Source organism: Piliocolobus tephrosceles, chromosome 1 (assembly GCF_002776525.5).
Source record: "Piliocolobus tephrosceles isolate RC106 chromosome 1, ASM277652v3, whole genome shotgun sequence".
Lineage (NCBI taxonomy): Eukaryota > Metazoa > Chordata > Mammalia > Primates > Cercopithecidae > Piliocolobus > Piliocolobus tephrosceles.
Genome location: NC_045434.1, coordinates 80610087 through 80636270, shown reverse-complemented (window position 1 = coordinate 80636270; position 26184 = coordinate 80610087). Strand labels below are relative to the sequence as shown.

Genomic DNA, 26184 nt, shown 5'->3' with positions numbered 1-26184 from the left:
AATTGAGATCCAGTGTGGACCGCTTCTCCGGAAGCAGAAGTTCGGCTCTGGAGGAAGGAGAGGCCACAGCAGGGGAGATAAGAATATTAAGTAAACTTGATGTGGTCGGCATAAGGGAAGAGCTTTGGAAAGAAAAACGAGAGGGAAAGAGAAAGAGGAGCTAATTGATAGATGGCTGGCTGACTGATGGGCCTGAGACTGCAATTCAAAGCAGAGGCCCAGGAGGGAAGTAGTGAGGGTTGTGGGGTGGGCTTGTGAGTTTGTACAGGCTCAGAAAGTTGAGGTTTACTTTGCTTATCATCTATTTGCTTATCTATTTTTGCCCCCTGTAAAACAGGCATTAACAAACGTTATACTAGGTGGGAAAACTCAGGATACTTGGTAATCTCTGGAGATGCAGGTAATCAGGAGATGCAGGGCCCCAGAACAGTAGTCTAGGTTTAGAATGGCTTCTGCAGATGGGAGGGGCCTCCTTTCTGCCCCACTGTTTACTCATCGCTAGTGACCACTCTCTTCCTCAGAATCAAAAGCTGATCCCTCCTGCCCTTCACTCCACCCCCTCCCAGCCTGGACCCTGGGGTCCTGTGTTGGAACCACTTCAGTCCCCACCCTCCATTCCCTTGTCCCCTGATCCTTCAGCCACCCTTCCCTTGCCCACCTCCAATCTTGAGTCAGTCCAAACATCTCCCACCTCTATCCTGCCACCTGTGCAGCTGGACAGAGAAATCACCGACGCGAGGAGGTTGGGACTCCTGCGCTCTCATGGCCACCAGCCTCCCCTTTACCCTCAAAATCCACTTGGCAAGCAAGAGAACTTCAACGCATTTGAGCTGAGTTTGGGAAATCTGTCGTCTCACCTTGTTCAGGAAATATTAGGATGGCATTTGCCTATGTCAAGTCATCTTGAGGAAATGATTCCTCAAGAACCACCAGCACCAGACCAGTGACTTAATCTGCATGTTTTCTCAGCTCCCTTGCTTGTCCCTACCCCAGGGGGAGCTGGCCAAGGTGAAATTGAGGTGGCAGGTTGAGCAGGGAACTTCCTGAGAGGCACATATTTCTCTGTGCTGCCTAACAGCAGATCAATAAGCAGTAGAAATTAGAGCTTTCTTTACATTATCGTCAGATTATCAGAGTTTCTGAATTAGATTTAAGAAAATTTTATAGTTCCACATTTTAATTATAGGCAAGATGTCTTTTCCTTTGAATACACGAATTTACAGAGGCAGCATACCTTGTTAAAGTAGAAACAAGCTATAATCATGTGTGCTCATAAACCATCCTGTGGGGCTGACCTCCAGGAAGAAAAACATGGCATGGTGTGATTGCATAGGGTAAACCCTTTATTTTTATTTAATAGTACATTTGGAAGAAGATAAGGCAAAAAGGCAATGTTTCTATAATGTTGCTAGCATTTTCCCAAGGTAAAGCCAGGAAACAAACTTGCGTCCTTTCTATAAAAACTTCTAAGCGATGTCCCCTCTAACTCCATGGGCAGACACTAGTGGTGGTGAAGTTCATGAAGTTTTGAGGTGGCAAACAGCTTATTTTGTCCTTTATCATAATTGGTTTGCAAATTGGATGCCTGGTTTGGCATACTGGTTCAGTTGATCAAGTGTGGAATCCCTTTGGTCTTTGTATAAGGCCGAATAGGATCAAGAACTTGGGTTTAAGGAGAACGATTTACTATTGCCAATCAATATTATATAAAACCTGTCCTTTGTTTAACTCAAGCGACAGAAGTGAGTCTTCTCACCTGGACTCTAGATGCCTTGACAAGATTACTTCATGATATACTATGTTTCCCAGTTTGCTCATGGGAAATGGTAATCTTGGACCTATTTGGTAGAATCAACAGCTGCATTTTAAACTTGAAGTTGCTTTAAATATTCCCTGCAAGGCCTCGTGTCCTCTGAGAGTGACTCAATGTTTTTGCTCAGCTGTTAAATACCTCCCTGCATTTTTTTCCTGATTTAATATTGCTATGAACAGGAAAGTGTGTAAAAGTAAAAAGTGTGTACTATTTACAGATTTAAAGCTTTCTTTGAGCTTGTCAAGGGTTAAGCGACTCATTTGCATTTAGTATAATGATATGCAAATCTTTTACTTTGATGTGTGAAACTTCTGCTATCTCAAATTGACAGTATCATTATTTTCAGCTATGATCATCCGTTTAAGTAAATGTTCCTATAATTTCGAGGTCCAGATACAAAGTGTTTTTCTATGGAAGCTTAGTCCTTGGCTGATATTCCATCATGAGAAGTCTTCAGGCAGATTAGTTACAACTTCAAAGTACTGAGAAACAGAGCCACTGTGAGGAAGGAAAAAAAACCAAGTCAGCTCAGTGACCGCTTTTAAAATTAAAGGCTTATTTAAGTACCTGTAGATTGTTCCAAAAAACTTGTACTGGAAAAGCTGATCGAGAGCTACGATATCAGTGTACTAACTCATATTTTTCTTACCTGGTTTCTAGAGTCTAGCTTTTAACAGGTCAGTAGTCTGTGTGATTTGTATTAGGTGGTCATGAATCACATTACAGGGTTGACTGCACACATGAAAAGTGAAATCCACACAACAGAAATTAGCATTTTCACATCTCTGCCTCAGAGTATCACATCAGAATAACTTCTGCCTCCAAACTAACTTTGGGATGTGGATATCCCTGCAACTAGTGGTGTTCAACACTGGTTCTAAATTGTAGTGATATGGAAACTTTAAATCAGATGGATTCAGCTGCTTTGGGATACAGCCAGGACACCAGGACTTTGGCAAAGCTCCCCATGTGATGGAATCTGCAGCCAAGGTTGAAATCCCTGCAGACTGAAGGGAGAGCTTCTGAACATGGCTCATCCTTAGCAAAGACTACGAGAAGCGAGGATCTCCAGGAACTTGGAAAAGGTGAGACTTAGGAGTGGCAGGAAAAGCCAGTGGGTAAGAAGATGCTTCTCAGAGGAAATGCGGAGGGAGAGGACTGAGCCAGGTGGACCCTGGGGTGAGGGTGGGCGGCTGGAGTAGAATAAGATACCTAGCAAGAATGACAGGCTAGGATTTCCAAAACTTAACATGTGGCATGTTTCATGTCACAGTTGTGTTGACTCTACTATTTATTATTTTATTTAAATTTTTTGAAACAGGGCCTCACTCTGTCGCCCAGGATGGAGTGCAGTGGGGCGATCATCGCTCACTGCGGCCTCGACTTCCTAGGCTCAGGTGTTCTTCCCACTTTAGCCTCCTGGATAGCTGGGTCTACAGGCATGCACCACCATGCCTGGCTAAATTTTTATTTTTTATTTTTATTTTTGAAACAGAGTTTCACTCTTGTTGCCTAGGCTGGAGTGCAGTGGCACCATCTCAGTTCACTGCAACCTCCACCTCCTAGGTTCAAGCAATTCTCCTGCCTCAGCTTCCTGAGTAGCTGGGATTTACAGGTGCCCGCCACCATGCCCAGCTAATTTTGTATTATTGTTATTTTTTTTTTAGATGGAGTTTTGCTCTGGTTGCCCAGGCTGGAGTGCAATGGTGCAATCCCAGCTCACTGCAACATCCGCCTCCCAGGTTCAAGCAATCCTCCTGCCACAGCCTCCTGAGTAGCTGGGATTACAGGCATGCACCACCATGCCCAGCTAATTTTGTATTTTTAGTAGAGATGGGGTTTCTTCATGTTGGCCAGGCTGGTGTTGAACTCCTGACCTCAGGTGATCCACCTGCCATGGCCTCCCAAAGTGCTGGGATTATGGGTGTGAGCCACTGCGCCCAGCCTAATTTTTTATTTTTTTAGAGACGAGGTTGACTCTACATTGCAATCTAGGGATAGAGATATTCCCTAGGATATGTAAAGTTTTAAGCAAGTTAGTGTGATTTGTAACCAGATAAACTATATTTCCACTTTGCTAAAGGTGCTTATATAATGCATAATAGCAGAACAAGACAGTTATTTAGTTGCTGGCTTCCTCCAGAGTTCAAGATCCACAGAAAAGAGCTGCCAGTGCCTTAGACCTGCCCTCCTCACCACTTCACTCCTCTGTTACACAGACAGAACTGACAATTACCATTGTCACCCAGTGTCGGCCACTTCACCCGGCCCTCTGTGGCCTTCCCTGAGTATAGAGGAAATGCTTACTGGAGCCAGGTGATAATGGAAGTATACCTCACCTGGCTTCTTTCTTTCGGTGAGAGAACTTCCTGTCATTGGGATGATAAGAGAACATTTTGCGCTTTGCTTTTTGTGAAATTAGCATACCCACTTAATTTAGATTGATGATCATTTCAGAGATGTGCATTGCTAGGGTTCCAGACACATGAGTGCAATAATAATAATAAATGGCAAACGTATTTACTAGTGTTGGTTTTATCTTAAACGGGGAGGGAGTAGAGAAAACTAATTTGCTCACAAAGTATTTTAAGTAGATCCATTCTAAGAATGATGGATCTTCCCAAAACCCAACTTGAGTTTCATCCAAAGAATTTCTTTATATAAGCATGTTCTCCCTTGCATACTAATCAAGAGTTCATTTTTCTAAGCATCATCCTGCAGCTACTCCTTAGTTTAACCTTGAGCTACACTCAAGTCAAAGCTCATGGGAAGAGGGAGCCAGGCATGCATTTTGGACTTGAGAATAGGTAGTTGGAAAGTAAAACTGCAAGTAAAAGTGCGTTGTGGGATCTTACAGCTGTGTACAGGCCTGGCCCCGACAGACCAAGAGCTCTTTAAAGCAAAACTTGAAAAAGCAGGTCACTCAAGTAATAGCCCTTTCCACCCCATGCCTCCCCCATCCCCTTAGAAGCAAGGTGGGGGTATGAGCTGCTGACTCACAGAGATAAGGTCGAGCTCTATTGTTCCAGTGTTCTCGGGATCCAGCTGCTTAAATATCTCTGTGGAGGGAGAAAGAAAGGATGTCACGAGTGAGTGAGCTGAAACAGATCATATTATCCTCTTTTCAGTTCAGCAACTGACTTCACTGACCGCCATACACGCTTTCTTCCTCACTCTCAAATTAGTAAAGAGGGAATTTCATTCTCAACTCCTGGAAGACATGTCTCTAGTTTAGATGATTTCACCAAGGTGAAAGGCAGCCCACTTTAATACCAAGATAACTGAAATGAGTCTTTCCCCAAATATCCACTTACTGAATAGCGTTTCCAGCCGAACCAAACACCGAACAAAATTATCAAAATCGATGATGAGCTGGTCATCTGCAAACCGAGCAACGATCACTTGGTGGAGTTGACAGGGCATCTTGAAACCTGAAGTTACATGAACAAACAAACTGATTGCTAAGCATTAGACTGTACCATTTAGCTGCACTCACAGGCTATGGAACCAAGTGGTGATTTAAATGAGGTATAATTGCTTTTGTCCCTTGGCTGCTGTTCTATGAGACTGGTTTGACTTTGCAAAGCCAGTACCTTCTGCTGTTTCTTTTGTTTCTGAGCTGTCCACCTTCACCCTGCCTGTGCCTTTAATGACACATAAGTCTTTTCTTGTTCTCACGGTCATGGTTGCTTCATGTTGTTAACCATGCTGCTTCTTTTTGATCTTTTGTTTAGCTCTGAATCGTCTTGGAGACCAGATTCTTCCTGGGTATATGTGAGCAGAAGCTGTTCCTGGTAAACTCATGGTAGTTCTCCCTCTTTCCAGAGTAAAATAATTTTTATTGGGCCTGTGGCCACCTAGCTTCAAGACTGCATTGTGCCAGCTTCCTTGCAGTCAACAGAGGCCTTGCGATCACAGTCTGGCTGGTAGGATGTGTGAGCAGAAATGGCCTGTGTGCCCTTAAAGGCGAGGAGCCTTTCTGCTGTCAACCTGTTGGCAGCATGTGTTTGTGGTGGCACGCCATCCCAGGTCCCTCGGATGAGGGCAAGCCTCGAAGGGCCGGTGGGCATCATGGATAGGGGGAGACTGGGGGAAAAGTGATCACACAGTAGGAGAGTAGGAGACACCATCCTAGCTGTGGACTGCTGGCACTGGGATTGCTGTGCGACAGAAAGATATAACCTCGTTTAAACCACCGTTGTGTGGGGTCTCTGCAGCAGCATTATATTCCAGCAAATAGAATGAACAGCCTCATGCTGTCGCATTTGTTCCTAAAGCAGCCCAGCAGTCTCCCGCTCTGCTGGTCTACCACTAGCTTGTGTCCTTTTATTGATATCCAATTCTGCTAGGGCCTTACCCTAAGGGCTGAGCTGAAACATTCCATTTCTGCCTAACCAACCCTGCACCAGAAAGGAGGAGTCTGTTGAGAACTGGCTTTGTCTGCTTGCTGTGCCAGGCGGCTCCGAAGGAAACTTGGATTCAAGAAGGCACAGAGGGCAGAGCATCCTACTGCATTTAATTTTACCAATTAGTCTTTAAAAGGGGAATGAAAAGGAGGTGTTTGTATTAAAACAGCACCTACTTTATTTTATAGCTTTACCAAACCTTGTATTATATGGTATAGGATGAGTGTTCACATATTCTACAGCCAGATTAAACTAGGAATGACAATGCAATTATAAAGGGTTACCTGCTGCTTCTAACGCTTTCCGCATTTCATAGGAATTCATGGTACCAGACCTGTCAACGTCGATTTCCCGGTAAATTTTCTGGAACACATAAATTAGTTGTAAGAACTATGACCCAAAGCAAAGCTGGCAAGTTACCTCCCTAGTATGTGCTGAGTGGGGATGAAGTTTTTCCAGCTCTGTGCCTCTAGTTTGGCCTTGGAAGAATCACCCATGTTTCTGCGCTTCTGTCTGTGAGCTGGTTTGTAAATATGCCCATCAAGTCAGCCAGCCAACGCCCATAGGCCCATGTTCTTGTCTTATGTAATTTTTGTACTTTAGCTGTCAAAAACCCTTTGCAGGAAACCCTTGATGGCGGCCTTTAGATGATCCCAATAATCGGGAGGAAGGGAACAGGCCACTTCACCTGCAAAGTCCTGGTTGGTTTTTTGTTTGCATTTCCTCAACCCGGTCTTTACTTACTCTGAGCTTCATTATGGGTAAAATCCCAATCCCCTTGGAAATGTTTCTCCACTCTGTGGAGGAGGTGCTGCATCTTAAAGCATACACACAGAATGTTCCCCAACACAGATCCACCCGCACCTCTGGGATCTTACTTGGTATTTTTGAATCTTCGTCCAGAGAATGTAGAACTCCTTCAGCCCCAGCTTGCCACTCCCGTCTGACTGCCTTCAGTCAAGGAAAGCCCTTGAGTGTGGGTCCATTTGGGCATAGTGTCACCTAGTTTGTCTTCTCAACTGGATCTTTTGAATATCATAGCACATGCACAGGGAGGGTTTGCAGAAGGATCCTTTTCCTGCTTTTCCCACTGGCTAAACCTCCGTTTAAAGGATTGGAGGAAGGACGAGAACGACTTGCTGGCTCCCTGCTGATTTTGGTTGCTGTTTTGATCTGGAGGTGCTGTGGAGGCCCCAGATACTACTAAAAATGAGCTATTGGATGACATGCAGAGGGCTTTGGATGGCTTCTAGTGGCTAGGCCCTTGCTACTTTTTTAGAGTATGTGGAATATATCTAAGAGGCCTTTAGTGAAGGCAGCTAGCAGGTGCACACCGTGAATCCACTAGATAAAACTTCACAGAAGTGGCCAGGCATGGTGACTCACACCTGTAATCCCGGCACTTTGGGAGGTCGAGGTGGGCAGATCACCTGTGGTCAGGAATTCGAGACCAGCCTCGCCAACATGGTGAAACCCCAACTCTACTAAAAAGAGAAAAATTAGCTGGGTGTGGTGGCATGCACCTGTAGTCCTAGCTACTGGGGAGACTGAGGGGGGAGAATCACCTTAACCTGAGAGGCGGAGGTTGGAGTGAGCTGAGATCGTGCCACTGCACTCCAGCCTGGGTGACAGAGCGAGACCCTGTTTCAAAAAAACCAACCAACCAACCAACTAAACAAGCAAACAAACACACAGAAAAAACTTCACAGAAGCTCAGGCTGCCCCTTACCACCACTTCTCACTAAGCATTGGAAACAAGGGGGAAATGGATGACTAGTTTGCCTTGGGGACAGGTGGGTGGTCTGGGAAGGAGCTAGAGCAAAAGGGAAGTAGGATGCTTATGAAAGGAGCCCTTATCTAAATCAAGAAGACGATCTTGATCAGACAAAACAGATTCACATCAGAAATACTGTGGTTAGGGAATATTTTCCTAGAGGAAGTAATGGAAACACATCACAGAGGAAACAAATTCGAGCTGCTTTGTGCAAAGAAGTGATGGGCATATTGTCCAGGAACTTCCTGCACCAGCCCCAGGAATGGACTGGTGGGCCTACATTCTTTTTCTTTTCTTTTTCTTCTTTTTTTTTTTTTTTGAGACGAGTCACACTCTGTCGCCCAGGCTGGAGTGCAGTGGCGCGATCTCGGCTCACTGCAACCTCTGCCTCCCAGGTTCAAGTGATTCTCCCGCCTCAGCCTCCCAAGTAGCTGGGATTACAGGCACGCGCCACCACGCCCAGCTAATTTTTGTATTTTTAGCAGAGATGGGGTTTCACCACGTTGGACAGGCTGGTCTCGAACTCCTGACCTCGTGGTCTGCCCATCTTGGCTTCCCAAAGTGCTGGGATTACAGGTGTGAGTCATGGTGCCCGGCCGTGGGCCTGCATTCTAAGCCTTTCAAGGTAGGTGTTGGGGGGAGGTGTAGCATTTGCTTTCCCTCATCAAAAGATTCTCGAATTTCCCTAGTGAGGGAGGTCAGTGCTGCTGACTGTCCGATGGCAACTCAGCAAGTTGGGGACAACTGGCCATTGTGAAAGGAGAGAAGGCCATGTGTTTGAATCTTTCTGGAGTGAGATTTTAAACTTCCCCAGTCTCTACTCCCTGGAGCACATTAAAGGATACATCTAGCATGTCAACCATAATTTTGCATGTCTCGATGCTGAAGCCATCTGACTTGATATCTTGGCCTAAAAGACAAAATCAGTGTGACAGGAAAAATCTCTAAGCGGTGATGTCCGGTTGAACTTTCCACAATCACGGAGATATTCTTTATCTCTGCCCGTTCACATACAGAAGCCACTTCCATTATATAAATAGCCACACATGGCCAGTGACTACCAGATTGGGACAGTGCAGACGATGTCCACATTGTCCTGATGTCTCTGTATATTTGCCATGGGCAAACAGGGCTTTAAAAAGTGCTTTTTGAACAAATAAATAACAGAATGATCAATGGCTGGGCCTTAGGTGCCCACCGGATATAAAGTCACCTGTAGTTGTTGGGCAGGGAAAAAGAAAACAGAGAGGGGGTGTGTTAATTATAGGCTACGACCCGTGAGAGAAAGAGGTTTACTTGAACTGTCCATCTGCAGACATCTATGCACTGTGTCCCCAGCTGACTGAGAAACCTGAAGCCCTGGGATCTCTCCACGAGCTATCATGCTAAGGGAGTCCTATCCACTTGGTGCTGGCAGGTGGCATGAGACCCTAGTCACCAATGTGAATCTGGCTCCCCACAGACTTCACGAAAAGTCCAGCTTTTTTGTCATGTCCTTGAAAGAGGTTAGAGCCTGACCTGCCTCAAAGCTGCCACTCTGGGCACCAACCCCTTCTTAGATGGTCATGAGGCTCTGGCCCAGCGGCCACGCATGCAGACTCTGGCGTGGAGCCCTCCAGAAGGCTGGAGTCACCAGGCGGCTAGGGCTAGGGTATTAAGCTCAGAGGCACGTGCGGAGCGAATGCTGCTCCCCGAGCAAGGAGCGGGCTGAATCCAGGCAAGGCCCGCTTCTTCCCCACCTCCCAGCCCCACCCTCCATCTGTGCAGAAACAATGAGGCTTTAGTCTCCTCAGCTCATGAGGATTGCATATCTGAAGAGCTCTGTGACCTCACTTGTGCCTGGTGGCCTCCAGGGTAAACACAGTCTTCTTGCCTTCCCTGAAAATTAGAGGAGGGTGGATACAGACCGGGGCCCCTCTGGGGAGGCCCTGCACTGGACTGACTGTAGCCTGGCTGGCCCAACCCTCTTGGTTCACACTGGGAGGGAAGACCCAGCTGGCCCTGGACTCTTCTTTGGCTCTGAAAGGCAGATTTAGTTTATCTCATGGAGTTAGGCTAGAGGCCATCTTATGAGAGGGAATGATGTCCCCTGAAGTCCACGAGGCTTCTCGAGATGATCCCTAGGGCTGGTATGCAGCAAATGACCATGATTATTGCATTTGTCTTTGATGCAGATTCCTAGCTTCTGATATGTACAAAACTCTGCTTCCTGGATTGCCAATTGCTCTTTTATCAAATGCAGCGTGATTCTTGTGGTAATTTGAGGGGAAAAAATGTCTCTGTGTTGTGTTTCCTGCTCCTCCCTGCTGGTGAGCCACAGTAGGGGGTTGAACGATCAATCCTCTGATACTTTTTTGCTTAAGAAATAGTTACAAGATGTGGCCAGGTGTGGTGGCTCACATCTGTAATCCCAGCACTTTGGGAGGCTGAGGCAGGCGGATCACTTGAGGCCAGGGGTTCAAGACCAGCCTGGCCAACATGGAGAAACCCCGTCTCTAGGAAAACACAAAAGTTAGCCGGGTGCGGTGGCTTACGCCTATAATCCCAGCACTGTGGGAGGCCAAGGCTGGTGGATCACTTGAGGTCAGGAGTTCGAGACCAGCCTGGCCAACATGGTGAAACCCCACCTCTACTAAAAATACAAAAGTCAGCTGGCTGTGGTGGCACATGCCTGTGATTCCAGCTACTTCAGAGGCTGAGGCAGGAGAATCACTTGAATACGGGAGGTAGAGATTGCAGTGAGCTGAGATTGCGCCACTGCACTCCAGCCTGGGTGACAGAGCAAGATTCTGTCTCAATAAATAAACAAACAAACAAATAAATAAATAAAATAAAAAAATTGATCACACAAAGCTAGTAAGTACGTAGGGGAAATGTGGATTTGATCTTTGATCTGTGGATGCTAGAAACACTTGTTCTTTTTTTATCACATCATACAGATCCTTCATCCACTTCTTGGAGGGGATAGAGGGTGGTGGTTTAGTCACAGCAGCCAGACATGGAGGAGGAAAGATTTCCATGTTCCCTCCCATCCACAGGGGAAAGAGCAGGATGAGGTTTTGCAATGAGGAGATACTCACGCTTTGCTAGAACCCTTCTCAGGATGGTCTGCAGCTCAAAGGCAGAGATCTCTGCATCCTGTGGACACGCAACCAGAGCATAGTTATTGGCCCCCCGTGGGAGCTGGATGAGCACAGCGCAGGACAGCAGTGCATTAGGTAGGCCTGCGGTGGGGTCTATGAATGTGCATTTCTAACAAGCCCCCAGGCCACGTTGGGGCTGCTGTTCCCAGACCACACTTTGAGTAGTACTGTCCCATCCTGGATTTTAGATACAGTTTTTGGTTTTGTTCCTTTTAGAACACCCAGGCTGGACTGCAGTGGTATGATCCTAGCTCACTGGAACTTCAAACTCCTAGGATCAAACGATCCTCCAGCATCAGCCTCCCAAAGTGCTGGAATTACAGGTATGAGCCACTGCGCTTGACCTAGATACCGTGTTTTAATGCACAGATGCAGTAGAGAGAGTCCACTCACCATTTCTTTGCTGTAGAGAATATAAATAATAAATACTCCCCTCTACCCATGTTTGTGGTCTTTCTTAACTTAGTTCTCTTACACCATTCCTCTTATCTGGCATGTCTTCTTCATTCTTTAAAACTCAAAGCTCAGACTTCCAGTAAAACTGGTGAAAACCAGCTGCCTCCAGGACCCAGCTGGCCCTCCTCTATGCCCATCATGCCAGGGTCCCTCACAGGCTCAGATGTCTCTATTCACTTATACATATTTATGTAACTCACGGATAAACTCCTTTGTTTAAAACCAAGATTGACTGCAGTCATTTTTGCCTTTTGGGGGTGTGTATGTGTGGGATTCAATCAGTGGGGAAAGAAGACACTCACGGCCTCTTTTCTTGGGAATCTGGGAGGGAGCAGAGGGTGAGAGGCTGGTGGAGGCATAGAGCAGACGATGCCTGGCCTAGCACTTTGATGGGTCTTGGGGTCAGCAAAGGGAGCCCCAAATGAGCTCAGTGATTGCAAAGTTCCTCCACATAGTGAAGAAACAGGATGTTTTTTGGAGTTGTTGGGAAGAAAGAGGGCTAAATAACTTTGTGATAGGACTAAATGGCGGAGGGATGTTTTTAAGACCAGGGAAGCTGCCAGGTATGGTGGCTCACACCCGTAATCCCAGCACTTTGGGAGCCTGAGGTGGGAGAACTGCTTGAGCTCAGGGGTTTGAGACCAGCCTGGACAACACAGTGAGACCCTGTCTCTCTCAAAAAAGTAAAAAATCAGCTGGGCATGGTGATATGAGTCTGTAATCCCAACCCTTTGACAGGCCAAGGTTGGAGGATTGTTGAGCCCAGGAGTTCCAGAGCAGCCTGAGCAACATGGCAAGACCTTCTCTCTAGAAAAATAAAAATAAAATACAAATTTGCTAGCCATGGTGGTGTGCACCTATGGTCCCAGCTACTTGGGAGACTAAGGTGGCAGGATCTCTTGAGCCCAGGAAGTGGAGGCTGCAGTGAGCTATGATCACGCCACTGCACTCCACCCTGGGTGAAAGAGAGAGGGGCCCTGTCTCTAAAAAGAGAAGAAAGAAGAAGAAGAAAAGAAAAGAAAAGAAAAGAAAAGAAAAAAAGAACAGAGAAGCCTAATTCAAATACTCTGTTGCAGGTTGCCTGCATTCTTGAGATTTGAAACCCTTCCACCTCCCCAAATCCTTTGTGGAAATCAAGGATAAGGGGCCAAATTTCATGCCTCAATTGGTGTAGAACAGAGAAAATAAAACAGCCACAAGGTGAGCCCAGGAATCCTAAGGAAGGGGGAACACAGAGTCAGGGCTGACCATGCGAACGGAAGCCCCTGGCAGCATGCGGAGGTCTTAGGGAGGACATACGCAAGAAGGCTGAGCTGGAATCCCAGGACCATTTGCAATTTCTCTTTGCTTTTGTTCAGTTTGTTTCCTCTCCCCTTTAAACTAAAGTCTCCTTGGAGACCTTTGCATCAACCAGAGTGCATAATGTTGTTTTTGGGAACATTTACCTCCCCTGCCAACTGGGCAAACAGTCTCCTGAATCCATCATCAATGTCATCCTCGCTGATGTCGAACTGGAAGGTGAGGCAGACATGAGAATGCATCAGAGCGAGGCATGACAGCAAGTGCCTGCCTGCCCTTCCGTGGCAGCCACCTCCCACTCCCCGTCTCTGTCCCTCTCTGGGACCCGAATTCTACGGTTATTTGGGTTGAGATCAGGTATAGTGTGAAGAATTAATATAAAGTTGTTTTTTTTCTAATTAAAACGTGAGAGGGAATGTAAATTATGTGGGAAGGCGTAATATTCTAATCTCTCACAGAGGTATCTTCTCTAGCATCCAATTAAAATGGCCTTTTAGGATCTATTCTAGTGGGGACTTGGAAGCATAAAGACTAGCTGGAATGTTCTGGACGGATTTTGACAGTGGCTAGCACAGCCCAATAGGCAAGGGTTAGGCCCATGCCCCTAAGCACAAAGGCCAGAGCTGACACAGGAAGTTGACGCTTGGAATCCCAGTGCCTGGCTTTATCCTTAGTTTCAGGCTTTGTTCGTGAAGTCCAAACACTCTTGGAGTTTTTTTGCTCCTCCGCCCTCTGGATTGTCCAGGACAGAGTGGGTGAAATTCAAGGAGTTACAAGTACCTCTTCAAGATTGGCCTCGATTTCATCATCGACAGCTCTGGAAATAGAAAGAAATTATGTGTTACTGGAAGGCAGGTGAAGGCAAAAAGGAAGTGTCGCAGAAATCACTGCTAAAATGGAAGTGCAGTGCTAACTGCAGCAGGGGGTAGGCGGGGTGGGGCGGGGCTGAGGTGGGGGGAGGTCTTCATATTCCAAGTTTCTGTGATAACACCTCCCCTAAACAGCAACAATTTTTCTGCATTCCAAGTTTCTGTGATAACATTTCTCTGCATTCCAAGTTTCTGTGATAACACCTCCCCTAAACAGCAAAAATAAAGGCAGAAGTGATCTGAAGGAAGTGTCATGACCCAAGCAGCGTGGGCAGCTGGAGATTTTTGTTTGCTAGTTTTTGATCTTTATCAAGTAGCACAGCCTTCGCGTGTAGTGTGGTGTTGGTCCTAGCCTTAAGGAATAGCTTCTAAGTTCCACCTGAAACATCCTTCGCCGACTTAGACTTTCACACTGAGAATCATGCAGTGCAAATCATCACCTACTTGTTCTGCCTCAGGTTGGAGAGGTGGGCAGTGTGGAGCCCTGTGTGTCATTTCAGCCAAAGCTCAGGTCAGGCAGTGGTTAGTTTATCCCGTGCACTGCCCCTGTGTCCAGGGCCAGGTCCTTCTGCTCCATAGTGAGGGTAATTGAGCTCAGGAGGGTCTCCCTTGGCCACTGCGATTTTAACTAGGTGACCAATAGTCCTATCTGCAGGGCCAATGCCTGGCAGAAGGAAAAGGGGACCTCTTGGTGCTGATCGCTGGACTCTGGAGCAGAAGGATTAATATCTTGGGACAAGGAAGTCAGACACCTTCGAGAGGTGGGGTGTCCTGTCGGGGTAGGGAGCTCACCCTGGAGAGAGTTGAGGGGTTGAGACTTCCCTGGGAGAGTGACTTGTGGCTGGCAGGGAGAGTAATGGGTTTGACAAAGGACAGTGTTATTCTAATGCCACCAGGTCATGCTCCTATTTCTTGTCTGTGAGGACTAAGCTGAACACACCAGGCTTCCTCTAAGGATCCTCAGAGCTGAGAGGAAAGGTCCCTTCCCCCATGGTAGGCTTTAGCAAATGAAGACAGCCTGTCAGTGGCAAAGGGGGCTACAGCTATGCTTTAGTGGCATTTATTGGTTTGCAGCTGCCTGGCATTGCTTTGTCTCCCTTTGCCATGGGAAATTATTTCTGCATCATGCATTATCTTGGGGCAAGGGCAGTTCCCTGCCTCTACCTCCCATTGGCTCTTCCTCTCCAGTAACCAGCAGGCCAGGTGGCTGACCCAAGCCCAGCGCCTCAGACACACTCCATGAGATCTTTAGACCTGAGCGCATGACCCAGGGTCTGAGGGGTCATCTCACACCCCGGTCCTTCAACACATCCTTGGCTCCTGTTTTTCCTAGCCTGACCCCCTACCTCCCATCAGTTCTGGAGTCTCCAATGGCCTTTTGATGGATTCCCTTTAGCTTAAATCATCCAAGGTAGATTCTGCCTTTGCCAATCAAGTGCCCAGCTGAATATACATGGTTGAGGCAGAAGTCAAAGTGGCAGAAGCCGTTGTGAATTGAGGCCACCTGGACAGTGGCAGGAAATGGTGATGTCAGCCACAAAGGATTCCCAAACATCTGGGATCCCATGAGGAAGGGGAGAGGGAGCTGGTGACTATAACAGGGAGAGTTTCCGGAGGTGGGAACCGTTGAGAGCTTTCTTCAAATGACGAGACTGGATTCATAGTGTAACACTCAAGTACCAACTTGAGAATTCAGAGACACACTTAAGAAATTAGACCCTGCAATTCACTCAACAGCCACTCCTTTCCAACCAAAAATATCCACAGTGGCCTTTTCCATTGTTTACCTTACTGTAATACTAAAACTTCCCCAATCCATCAAATCCCCACACTAGTCCTTCGAGGCAGGCGGGTGCTACAGAAAAAGAAACTGACATTCAGAGGACGAACGAGCTCTCTAGGGGCCGAGGAACAGACCAGCGGGTAGGGACAGGGAGGGGTGGGGAGAGGAAGGGACCAAACCACCTACTGGTAATCAGCTTTCTTTTCAGAAAAGACCCGGATGCAGAAATCCCCATCCTTGTTGGGTTCAAAAGTGGAAGGCACGAGAATGTACTCTCCTGGTGGCAGCTTGAAGCGGTTGAGCACCTCCCGGAGGTTGATGAAGGTGTCGGAGCGCTCCCTGGCGCGATTCGTCAGGAAGAAGTTTTTGCTGAGGTGGATGTTGGTCTGCCCACTTAACTGAGGAATAAATAGAGAAACATGGCGGTAGACGAGGGAAAGGCTCCAGGCAAATGTCATTTTCATTCACTGAGATAAAAGCAGTTGGGTAGTGTGGTGGCTCCGTCCTGTTGTCCTGGTGTATAAGGAGGCAAGGCCAGGCGTCGGAGACCAGCCTGGGCAACACAGGAAGCCCTCATCTATTTAACAACAATGACAACAACAAATAATAATAATAATAATAATAATCAAAAGCAGTACAGTGACAATGCCTGGGTCATTTTAGACAAAAAGCAAACTTTTATTGGGTGCGGTGGCTCACGCCTGTAATCCCAGCACTTTGGGAGGCTGTGAGAGGATTGCTCGAGGCCAGGAGTTTGAGACCAGCCTGGGCAATGTAGTAAGACCCCTGTCTCTACAAAAAGTAAAAATATTAGCCAGAGGTGGTGGCATGCGCCTTTAGTCTCAGCTACTCAGGAGGCTGAGGTAGGAGGCTCACGTGAGTCCGAGAGTTCAAGGACGGCAGTGAGCTGTGATCTCACCACTGTACTCTAGCCTGGGTGACAGAATGAGACCTTGTCTTAAAAAAAAAAAAAAATGCAAACTTTCTACCAAAAAACACAAATGCCTGCTGAGGAACTTGGAAGCACATGCCTGCAGGGGGTTTCACAACCATTCAGCTCTGCCTGCAGAGATGCCCGGTCTTTCCACACAGTGTTCCCAGCCTGCCTCTAAGAGACTCTCAGGCAGGAACGGCGTCCACATGGCAGGAACCTGACTCAGTTCTACGTGGTGTATGATGCACTAATAAAAAAGCAAAGACAGGACTGGGGGCAGGGAAAAGACAACCCAGCTTCCAAACCAAGCGTGATCCACTGGACCAAGGCTGGAGCAGCATCCAAAAGGGCCCGATGTGCGACCGGTTGCACTGCCTTGCCGTGAGAGAAATGTACTACAGGCGGGTCAAAGTGCCCCTTGTGTCTACTTTAATAATCGTGACCTTGGAAGTCAAATGGCTACCATGCATCCCATCTGCTTCAGTCAGCGGTGATTGTGGGCCCAAATGCTCTCGCAAAATTTCACTCATTCCACGGTAGTGTAGTGAGGTGGATGGCTGACCAGTTTTACAGAAAAATAAACTGAAATGCAACCAGGCGCAGTGGCGCACGCCTGTAATCCCAGCCATTTGGGAGGCTGAAGCGGGCGGATCACCTGAGGTCAGGAGTTCAAGACCAGCCTGGCCAACATGGTGAAACCCCGTCTCTACTAAAAATACAAAAATTAGCCTGGCATCCTGGTGCGTGCCTGTAGTCCCAGCTACTTGGGAGGCTGAGGCGGGAGAATCACTTAAACCCGGGAGGCAGAGGTTGCCGTGAGCTGAGATCACACCACTGCACTTCATCCTGGGTGAAAGAGAGAGACAAAAAAAAAACAAAAACAAAAACAAAAAAAACCCAAAAACAAAACAAAAAACCCCTGAAATGCAGAAAGGAGCCGTAACATGTCCAAGGTCACACAGCCTGGGAATTGGGTCCTGGTCTCCTCTGCGCTCCCGTGTTGTCTTCTAGTACAGTCTGTAGGGTTCACCTTTTCCCTGACTCAGTCTTCTGCTAAGAGTGACACAGGACTCTGTGAAAAGCCTCCTGCAGTCTCAGGAGGATTTTAGATTTTCTGCCCAGAACTAAACCCTGTATGGGCTCTGTCAGGTCACAGGGAGGCAGCGGATCCCACAAGGACTTTCCAGAAATCTTGCCCAGAGCTTAGACCAGTAGGATCTAGAGCCTGGGCAACTTCGGCAGGGACCCAGGGGTGGCCAGGACTCATCCTTCATGGCCACCAGCCCCTGTCCAGGTTTCACGATGCTTCCTGAGCTCCAGCAGTCTAAGCCTCTCGCTTTTTTGGTGACCTGAGCACCCCGGGACATGGGCCAGACGTACCTCCTCTGGAACCTGCAAAATAAAGGAGACGCAATTCAGATGCCGGAAAAGCAGTGTAAGAAAATGCATCAGTGTGCTCTTTTCTTTTGCTGCCCTGTTTTCTCTGTAGTATTAGCAATATCAACTAATTCAACTGAGTAACTGTTTTCCAAGGAACTCAAAGCCTCTCCAATACTGAAGAAAATCCTCTTATGACACCGCAATCATGTTGATAAGCCCTCACCTCCATTTCCAACTTACATAGCATAAATCTGAGGCACAGAGATGTGAAGAGACTTGTCTAAGGTGGCAAAGCCCATATCTGCCTCCCACGCAGGGAAAGAGGGCCAGGTGGGCCCTACTGGAGGAGGCAGCAGGCGAGGTGAAACACACTCAGGGCTAGGAGCCAGCAGTGCCGGCCTCTGTCAGCCAGGTCCAGTGGTCCGGTCTGCATTTCCTTGGGAAAGTCCCCTCCCCTCTCTGGCCTCAGTTTACTTATCTCAAAAATAGGACCCAATGATCCCCAAGGTCCTTCCCAACTCTGAAAGCCCATGGCTGCATTTCCAAGCCCATAAGGTGGTGGGAGGGAAGCTGTGTATCACAATTCCATTTGCAATCTCCTTGGAGCGATTCTGTCCTGGATCTGAAGTCCTCAGCTCCTGTTTCAGAGACCGAGGGGTTTGAGCCTATGTGCGTTTTTACAACTGACGGTGTTTGCCCAGCTCCCTTTCTCAGGTGGGTGAGCAGGTAGAGGTCAGTGTCCCATGGGTGGCAACGTTGCCAGTGGTGAACACACAGCCTCCTCTCCTGACACCTCATCTGGATCCTCCCAGGGGCGTGCTGGGAAACTGGCTCTTGGGAGAGGGTGGAAGCTCTGATTTGTGTTATTTGCCACTTTCCACGGTGTAAACAGGTCCCCGCTAGGGCCATTTTTCAGGCTGCCGAGGTGACCTCCACAGACAGAGAGAAGAGATGGGCTTTGGGAGCTGGAAGGAGCCAGCTCCAGCCCATCACACCGAAATGCATCCCCAGTCAGTGCCCTAAAGCCTTCCTTGCATCCCTCTCCTCCCACAGCTACCTGCAGCCCACAAAAGCTCTTTCTTGTTCTGCAGAAGGGAGTGGGGAGATCCCAGGGGCCCAGCGTGTTGGGTGAGTTCTCAGTGCCCCAGCTCCAGCCCCAGCCTGAAGAGGGAGAGGAGGCTGCAATGCGGCTGCCCTCTGGCTGCGACTCAGAGTGAAAGGAAAACACACAGACAGCAGGAGTCTGTGTAGGGATCTGGGCTCCTGCCAGCAGAGCTGTGGGGGGAGCATCATGACCGATGTTCCCCTGTCCCCAAGCTCTCCACCATCCAGGCCAATGCCTCTGTGGAGTTCTGAGCAGCTGCACCTATGGACTCAGTCCTGCACTCACAGTATTGCCTGATGTGGCGCAGTATATTCTGTTCTTTGGAGATGGGTGGGCTGACCAGAATGCCAGGCCTGGAGGATGTGAGAAGGGGTGTAGAGGCCATTTGAGAGTGGAACTCCCTGGAGGCTGGCTGTGGGGGCCCTGTGGAGGGCTTAGAAGGCCCCACAACCCAGACCTGCTGCAGGGGCCTCCCTGCGGGGGATACGCCTGAGCCTGGCCAGGCTGGTAGCTTTGCTTTTCCTTGGCCAAGCTCCCTGTCTGGGATCCCATCCCCAGTTCTGCCTCTGGGGTCAGCTTTCCATGCAGGGGCTGAGATGAGCACGGGGGAAGGGAAGACGGGAGCCCCTGCGCTCCGCACCTCGTAGATGCCAAAGCCGATGGTGTGCATGTCCTCGCCCATCTTCCTCTGCCGCCGCCGGTGCTTCTGAATGAGCCCCACCAGGAAAGTGCAGCCGCTCTCCCCGTCCTCCTCGTCCTCATCCTCCTCCTCCAGCTTGATCAGGTACTGAGGGTTCATCCAGAAAGTGTCTGCAGCCAGAAGGGGGTAGAGGAGCCCAGCCCTGAGCAGGCATGCATGCAGGTGGGGACAGCTGCGGGGTGGCCCTGGTCTCAGGCTTGGAGGCTTCTAAGAGAGGGATGGAGATACAGGGAGATGGCAGGAGATGGCGGGAGGCAGTGGAAGATGGTGGGAGATGGCAGAGGATGGCACAGGATGGCAGAAGATGGTCAGAGATGGCGGGAGATGTTAGGAGAGGCTAAGAGGTGGCGGGAAACACCAGGGTCGGGGTGCGGACTTCAGGCTTTGTCAGGCTGGGGATGGATGATGGTAGCTGTGGAGAGAGGATGACCTGCACTTGCCTGAATCTAACAGGAACCTAAATTAGAAACTTCCCCTAGCAGTTCTCTCTCTGGCTCCAGGCTGGCTTGTCTTGGGGACTGGGGACTGGAATGCAGGGTGGTTAGAGCCGTGACTTCCCCTCATGGTAGCTTCTCTTCACTGGGCTCTGATGGGGGGTCTGGGGTGGGGCTCGGCTGGCCTGGGGGACTCCAGGATCTGCTCCCTGCACTCGCCAGTCTCTGCCCCCTCAGTGAGCCCGGAGGCCAAGAACATCTTGTGTATAATTCCAGACTCTTGTTCTCTGTCCCTTGTCCTCTCAGGCCTATTCCCTTGCCCTGCTCCTGATGTCTCTGCCCTCCTTACTTCCAAAACCTATTTATTTAAAAAATCTAAGATTCATTCATGTTTAAGGGGAATTACGCTAATTGCCTTTCCATACCTAATGGGATAAAACCCTAACTGTGGAATTAAAGGCACCATCTGTGTAGGGATTGGCAGCTACGGCCCCGCAGGCTGTCGCCTGTTTTTGTAAATAACGTCTTATTGGAATGTAGCCACGGCCATTCGCTTAAGTATGGCTGCCTTTGGGTTACAGTAATAGAGTTGTTGTTATAGAGACTGAGTGGCCCACAAAGCCAAAAATATTTACTGTCTGACCCTTTAGAGGGAGCTTTCCGACTCCTGATCTAGTGGGTAGGAGGGGTCCTTTCTGGGGAGCAGAGGGTCTTCCCAGTGCCACTGGGACTGCCACTTGGTGGCTGCATACTTGAGGTGAGGAAGTCAGAGCCCCAGAGCTGTAGGTCAGCTAGTTCCAATCTGACTACTTGCTCTGTGGCCCTGGTATGCTACTTAGAGCCTCAGCTTCCTCATCTGTCACAGAGGATCACCATGCGACTATGACCTGCTGTCATTGTACTTACAGAGTGACTCCACAGTCAGGGGGCCTGGGTTCAAATCCCAGCACGCTCTGTGGCCTACGGCAAGTAACTAGCCTCTCCAAGCCTCGGTTTCCTCATCTTGGAGATGGCAGTGATAAGAAAGTGCCTGCCTCAGAAGTTTGTTGAGAAGATTAGATAGAATGTTATTCAGGCTGAATATCCCTTATCTGAAATTCTTGGGGCCAGAAGTGTTTCCTATTTTGGATTTTTTTTGGATTTTGGAATATTTGTATATACATAACATATCTTGGGGATGGAACTCGAGTCTAAAGACAAAACTCATTTCTGTTTCATATGTAATTTATACACATAGGCTGAAAGGAATTTTATAGCATATTGAAAATAAATTTGTGCATGAAACAAAGTTTTGACTGCATTTTGACTGCGACCTGTCACCTGAGGTCAGGTGTGGAATTTTCCACCTGTGGCATCATGTTGGGGCTCAAAAAGTTTTGGATTTTGGAGCATTTCAGATTTCACATTTTCAGATTATGGATCCTCACCCTGTGTACAAAGCACCAAAGCTGTGCCCCATAATTGGCAGATGTCATCATGTTCAGATAACTGCTGACGGACTAAGCCATGAAGGCAGAAGAATCAAAGGGCTCAACAAAGGCTGGACCAGAGGAGAAATCTTCACCTCATCTGGGCAGGGCCCAGTCAACATCTGCTGATTGAACTGAATAGGGGGCAAACAAACAGGGCCTGGTATGTGGAGGCCTCCCTGGGTGCAGGGGCAAGGTTCCCCTGCAGGCTTGGCTGCCTGGGTGTGGGGTGCATAGAGTAGCTCATGGCCGTGAAGTGGGATTCAGCACTGCTTCCATGAGCATGGTGGAAGGTCGTGGCTGAAGGTCATGATGGGTACTGGGGAATCCAGGGCCTGGAGAGGACACCACAGAAATAGCAGCTCTTGGGTTTGGCCTGGGTAGGCTGCAAATGAATGCAGGAGGTAAGGGAATGAGAAAGAGAGCAAGGCTCAGGGAGAAGGAAGACAGAGAGGGTTCCAGTGAGCGAGAGCTGCCTCCTGGGACTGCTAGGCTGTGGGGCATGGCATACAGGGTGGAGAAAGGGGAGCCTTGGCCTTTGGCAGCCCCACATTGCAACAGCCCTTACTCGGGTAGTTCCTGCAGCCTCCCGCGGTGGAGCCCCGCCTCCAGTTCCCATCCATTTTGGTGAGTTTCCACTTCTTGTAGGTATCGCTGGTGAGGGTGTCTGGGGTCAGGTTGCAGATCTCCAGGCGGGAATAGTGCCTCAGGAAGTCACTGAAAGACATCCTGGCAAAAGCAGAGACACAGCTGTCGCAGGTGATAAGAGGACACACTGGTAAGCCTTGACTTTCCATCATCATCAGACCAGGACCACCCAATGCCAGGCAGAGCAGCTCATCAGAGCTGAGTGGGTGGGCACCAGGTTCAGAATCAGAAGGCTCAGATTCCAGTCCTGGCGCTGCAACTTTCTAGCTGGGTGACTTTGAGCAACTTACTTAAACTTCCCTGAAGCCGAGAACTCTCATCTGCAAAAATGGGAGCCGTGCCCATCAAATGTGACAGTATATGGGTCCCATTTGATAGAGTGCATGTTGTGCACGGTGCAGGCGGTCCCGTGAGTGGCGCAGACACACAGACATGTGGGTCCCTTGCTGTTCACTAAGGGACCAGTTTCTTAAGGGGCAGGGATCAGTCTCTGGAACCTGGGGGAGAAAGGCCCCATCTTTCCCTTGTTTCCTGGCATCTGCACGTTACCAAAGGAATTCCTCTTAGCCTTTTTGTGAAGCCCCTCAGCTTATAAACCCCATTGTCAAGATGGACTGTTGAAGGGGTTTAAGAATTTCTTTATTCAGGCTCTTCTAGTGAACTTAAAATAATAACAAAACCAGGATTCCACACCCCCGTGTCCTCCACATGGTAAACTCACTTTTGGCCGACACACTTTCTTATTAGCAACTTTCTAGTAAAGAACATTGGGGAAGACAGATGTTTTCTGTCTTCCCTGAAGCCTCCACTAATCTTACCAGAATTCTCCATCTTCATGCCGTCTGGTCAGCCTTTCCCTCTCCTCTGGGTCTATAGTGTTCCAGCTTGGGCAGCTGGAAAACAAAGTAATGAGGGAGGCATTAGTGTACGATGATTTCTCCCCAAAGGTCCCCAGAGTTGAGGAAGAGGGACATCTGCTCTCACCTCTGAGGGCTCAGCCTCCAGAAAGGGGGAAAGTAGCCCACATCTGGCTAACAGCTGCATTGAAATACTCTTACAGCACTTTAAAGAGTATAGAACACTATACAGATGTAAACCAGGGAGCAAAGTGAGAGGGTGAGTTGCGCTGGAAGACAGTGGCAAGGAAGAGTCCAAGAAAATGAACACAGTCCATTAGAGGGAGATGGAGTAGCTCAGATCAGCAGCTCTTTTAGGGACAACTGAAGATCTGATAAGGAGCATCTGGCCTTGGCCTCTGCAGCTGGCCTGGGAAGCCTCAGCAGATGTTTGTCCGTCCACGGAGCAGAAGGACCTGGCCCTGCACACAGGGGCAGTGCACAAGATAAACTAACCACTGCCTGAGCTTTGGCTGGAATTACACACAGGCCTCTGTACTGCCCACCTCTCCAACCTGAGGCAGAACAAGTAGGCTGAGGTTGCCACAGCAGATACACAAACAAGTGTTTACCCCAAATAGTTGAGGGTTCAACATGCCTACCAATAAGCCCTGGAAATCAACAGAGGGATGTTTCTCTGGTCTTTGGTACAGAGTTCACATCCCTGGAATAGAAGTGCCTGGGGGAAGGTGGGGTACATTTTTTTCCCTGAAAGCCCCATAGAAGGGTGGATTTGAGCTGGGGAAGGGGTGAACCCGGAGGCGGTGGGAGGAATGAACTTCACAGGAGCAGCTTGGGGCCTGGAAAAAGGCAGCCATGCTGCTGGAGGAGTGTCCTGGTTAAAAGACTCTTTGAGGGCTCCTGTCCATGGGTCCCTCTCCACGTGGCCTGGGCTCTCAAGGCTGGATTTCTCAGCATAATGCACATGCTTTTCTCTCACCCTCTTCCCAGAGCCTCCCATCACAATGCACCCCCACCCGGGGCCCTGAGGCCTGCGCCCTCCTCACTTGTCATTCCACCGCCCTGTCCACTCCACTTCTCCCCAGGGATTTCGGATGCGGATCAGTTTCTGTAGGCTTCCACTACTTTCAACCTGCAGGATTAGATAAAAGGAAGGAGGAAGAGGTTGAGTTCAAGCCAGGGCTATGAAGGCTTGGGCCTCCAACCCCTTCCGCATGAGCCAGGAGGTATGGGGGTGAGGACGGTGGGGAGGATTTGGGGGTTGAGTCCATGTATGAGGATCACAAAAGCTAGAGGGGGCTTGGCACCCAGATCTCTCGCTGCTACCCAGCTTTGGAAAATGAGAATTAAAGCTCCCAGGATCCGGCTCTTGGAAGATGGGACTGTTGGCGCTTCACCTCTGAACTTCAGCTTATCTGACTAGAACAGGATGCGCTTTTGTTAAAGGAGCTCAGGGAAGCTTTACCACTTGTTGAAAGATCGTTGGTGATAACAGGCACATGCAGTGAGTGAATCTGGATTGAGTCCTGGATGGGGTAGGGGTGGGTCACCAGAAAGGACATTTTGGGCAATTGGGAAAATGTTAATGTTAATGTTATAATAGATGACATTACTGAATTAATGTTGATTTTCTTAGGTGTGGCAATAATAGCGGAATTATGTAAGAGAAGATCCTTATTCATAGGGGGACAAATGCTGAAGTACTGAGGAGGGAAGTGTCATAACATCTGCCACTTACTTTCATATGGCTCAAAAAAAGTGCACACATAGATAAAGCAGACGTGGCAAATGTTAGCAATCGGTGAATCTAGGGGACTGGTAATTGAATAGTTATTATGTTGGTCTTTCAACTTTTCTGTAGATGTGAAAATTTTCAAATAAAAAGATGTGTGTGTGAGGGGGTAGTCCAAAAAATCAAGGTTAAAAAAAGAACACTGGACATGCAGAAGATCTGGGGTCTAGACTGGGTTCTGTAATTAACACTGAACTTGAGCTGCTTGATAATTTCTTTTTTTTGAGGCAGGGTCTTATTTTGTCCCCCACACTGGGGTGCAATGGCACGATCATGGTTCACTGCAGCCTCGACCTCCTGGGCTCAAGTGATCCTTCCACCTCAGCCTCCCAAGTAGCTGGGATGACAGGTGCATGCCACCATGCCTGGCTTTTTTTTTGTAGAGACAGGTTCTCGCTATGTTGCCCAGGCTGGTCTTGAACTCCGAGGCTCAAGCGATCCTCCCACCTTGGTCTCCCACAGTGTTGGGATTTCAGGTGTGAGCCACCATGCCAGCCCATAATATTTTCAATAACAATAGTGATCACAACAGCAAGGACAGGTACCTCCTTATATACAATGTGTGAGGCACTTCTGGGCACTTTACATATATTAACTTGATTGAATCGCCACGACCCTCCAATGGATATTATTTCCATTTTCTAAATGAGGAGACTAAGAGACAGAGAGTTCCAGTAATTGGCCCAGGCCACACATCTGGTAAGAAGCGTCAGATTTGAAAATGGGCACCAATGCTTTTATGAGATCAAATGTGAAAGCACCTTATAGCGTATAAGACACTATGCAGATGCATTGTTTTATTATTTTTAGCTGATCAAAATAGTAAGTTCGTAACTGTAAAACGGTAAAATCTAAAGAAAACCAGGACCCCGGCGCCGGCCACTGCGGCCACCAGGGGGCAGCGCGGCAAACCCGGCGCCCGAGCTGCGAAAGGGACGCGCTTCTCCTCCCGCGCGAACTTCAGGAGTGCCCGGCCCGAGTGCAAACCGGACCACAGTGGGGCCGCGCGGGCCCCTGGGCATCACCACAAACTGTGCCTGTGACCATCGTGTTAGGACAGCAGGACCCCTGCACATCCGCGCCGGCCGTTACCTCCTCGGCTCCGGTGACCGAGTACGCGTGCCCCTTCACCAGCTTCTGATACGTGATGGCCTCCGAGTCCGCGGCGCTGGTGATCTGCAAACACGGCAACCGTCAGACTGGCCGCACCCGCTCTCCCTCCCTCCCGGAATCCCTCGCTCCCTCGTTCCTGTCCTACTGCTGGGCTGGACCGCGGGACGCACTAGCGCAGGGGCCGAGGCCTGGGGCCGGAGGCTCAGGGC

At 48.8% G+C, this 26184-nt stretch overlaps 1 protein-coding gene across 2 annotated transcripts in view; it reads right to left on the bottom strand.

Moving 5' to 3' along the window:
- Window positions 1-1320: 1320 nt before the first annotated feature.
- Window positions 1321-26184, bottom strand: part of CAPN2 (calpain 2) — a 60440-nt gene continuing 35576 nt past the window's right edge. The window contains exons 6-21 of one of the 2 annotated variants that reach the window (XM_023203669.3): window positions 25955-26038; window positions 24117-24202; window positions 23032-23106; window positions 22134-22294; window positions 19603-19772; window positions 17858-17869; window positions 15730-15941; window positions 13672-13708; window positions 13038-13103; window positions 11074-11131; window positions 8839-8903; window positions 7098-7166; window positions 6504-6582; window positions 5128-5244; window positions 4814-4872; window positions 1321-2311 (exon numbers count right to left, since the gene is read on the bottom strand). In XM_023203669.3, the coding sequence (XP_023059437.1) occupies window positions 2288-2311; window positions 4814-4872; window positions 5128-5244; window positions 6504-6582; window positions 7098-7166; window positions 8839-8903; window positions 11074-11131; window positions 13038-13103; window positions 13672-13708; window positions 15730-15941; window positions 17858-17869; window positions 19603-19772; window positions 22134-22294; window positions 23032-23106; window positions 24117-24202; window positions 25955-26038 (1374 nt within the window). In that variant the 3' untranslated portion in view covers window positions 1321-2287. The remainder of the gene's footprint in view (window positions 2312-4813; window positions 4873-5127; window positions 5245-6503; window positions 6583-7097; window positions 7167-8838; window positions 8904-11073; window positions 11132-13037; window positions 13104-13671; window positions 13709-15729; window positions 15942-17857; window positions 17870-19602; window positions 19773-22133; window positions 22295-23031; window positions 23107-24116; window positions 24203-25954; window positions 26039-26184) is intronic. The other variant, XM_023203670.1, reaches the window with a different exon arrangement.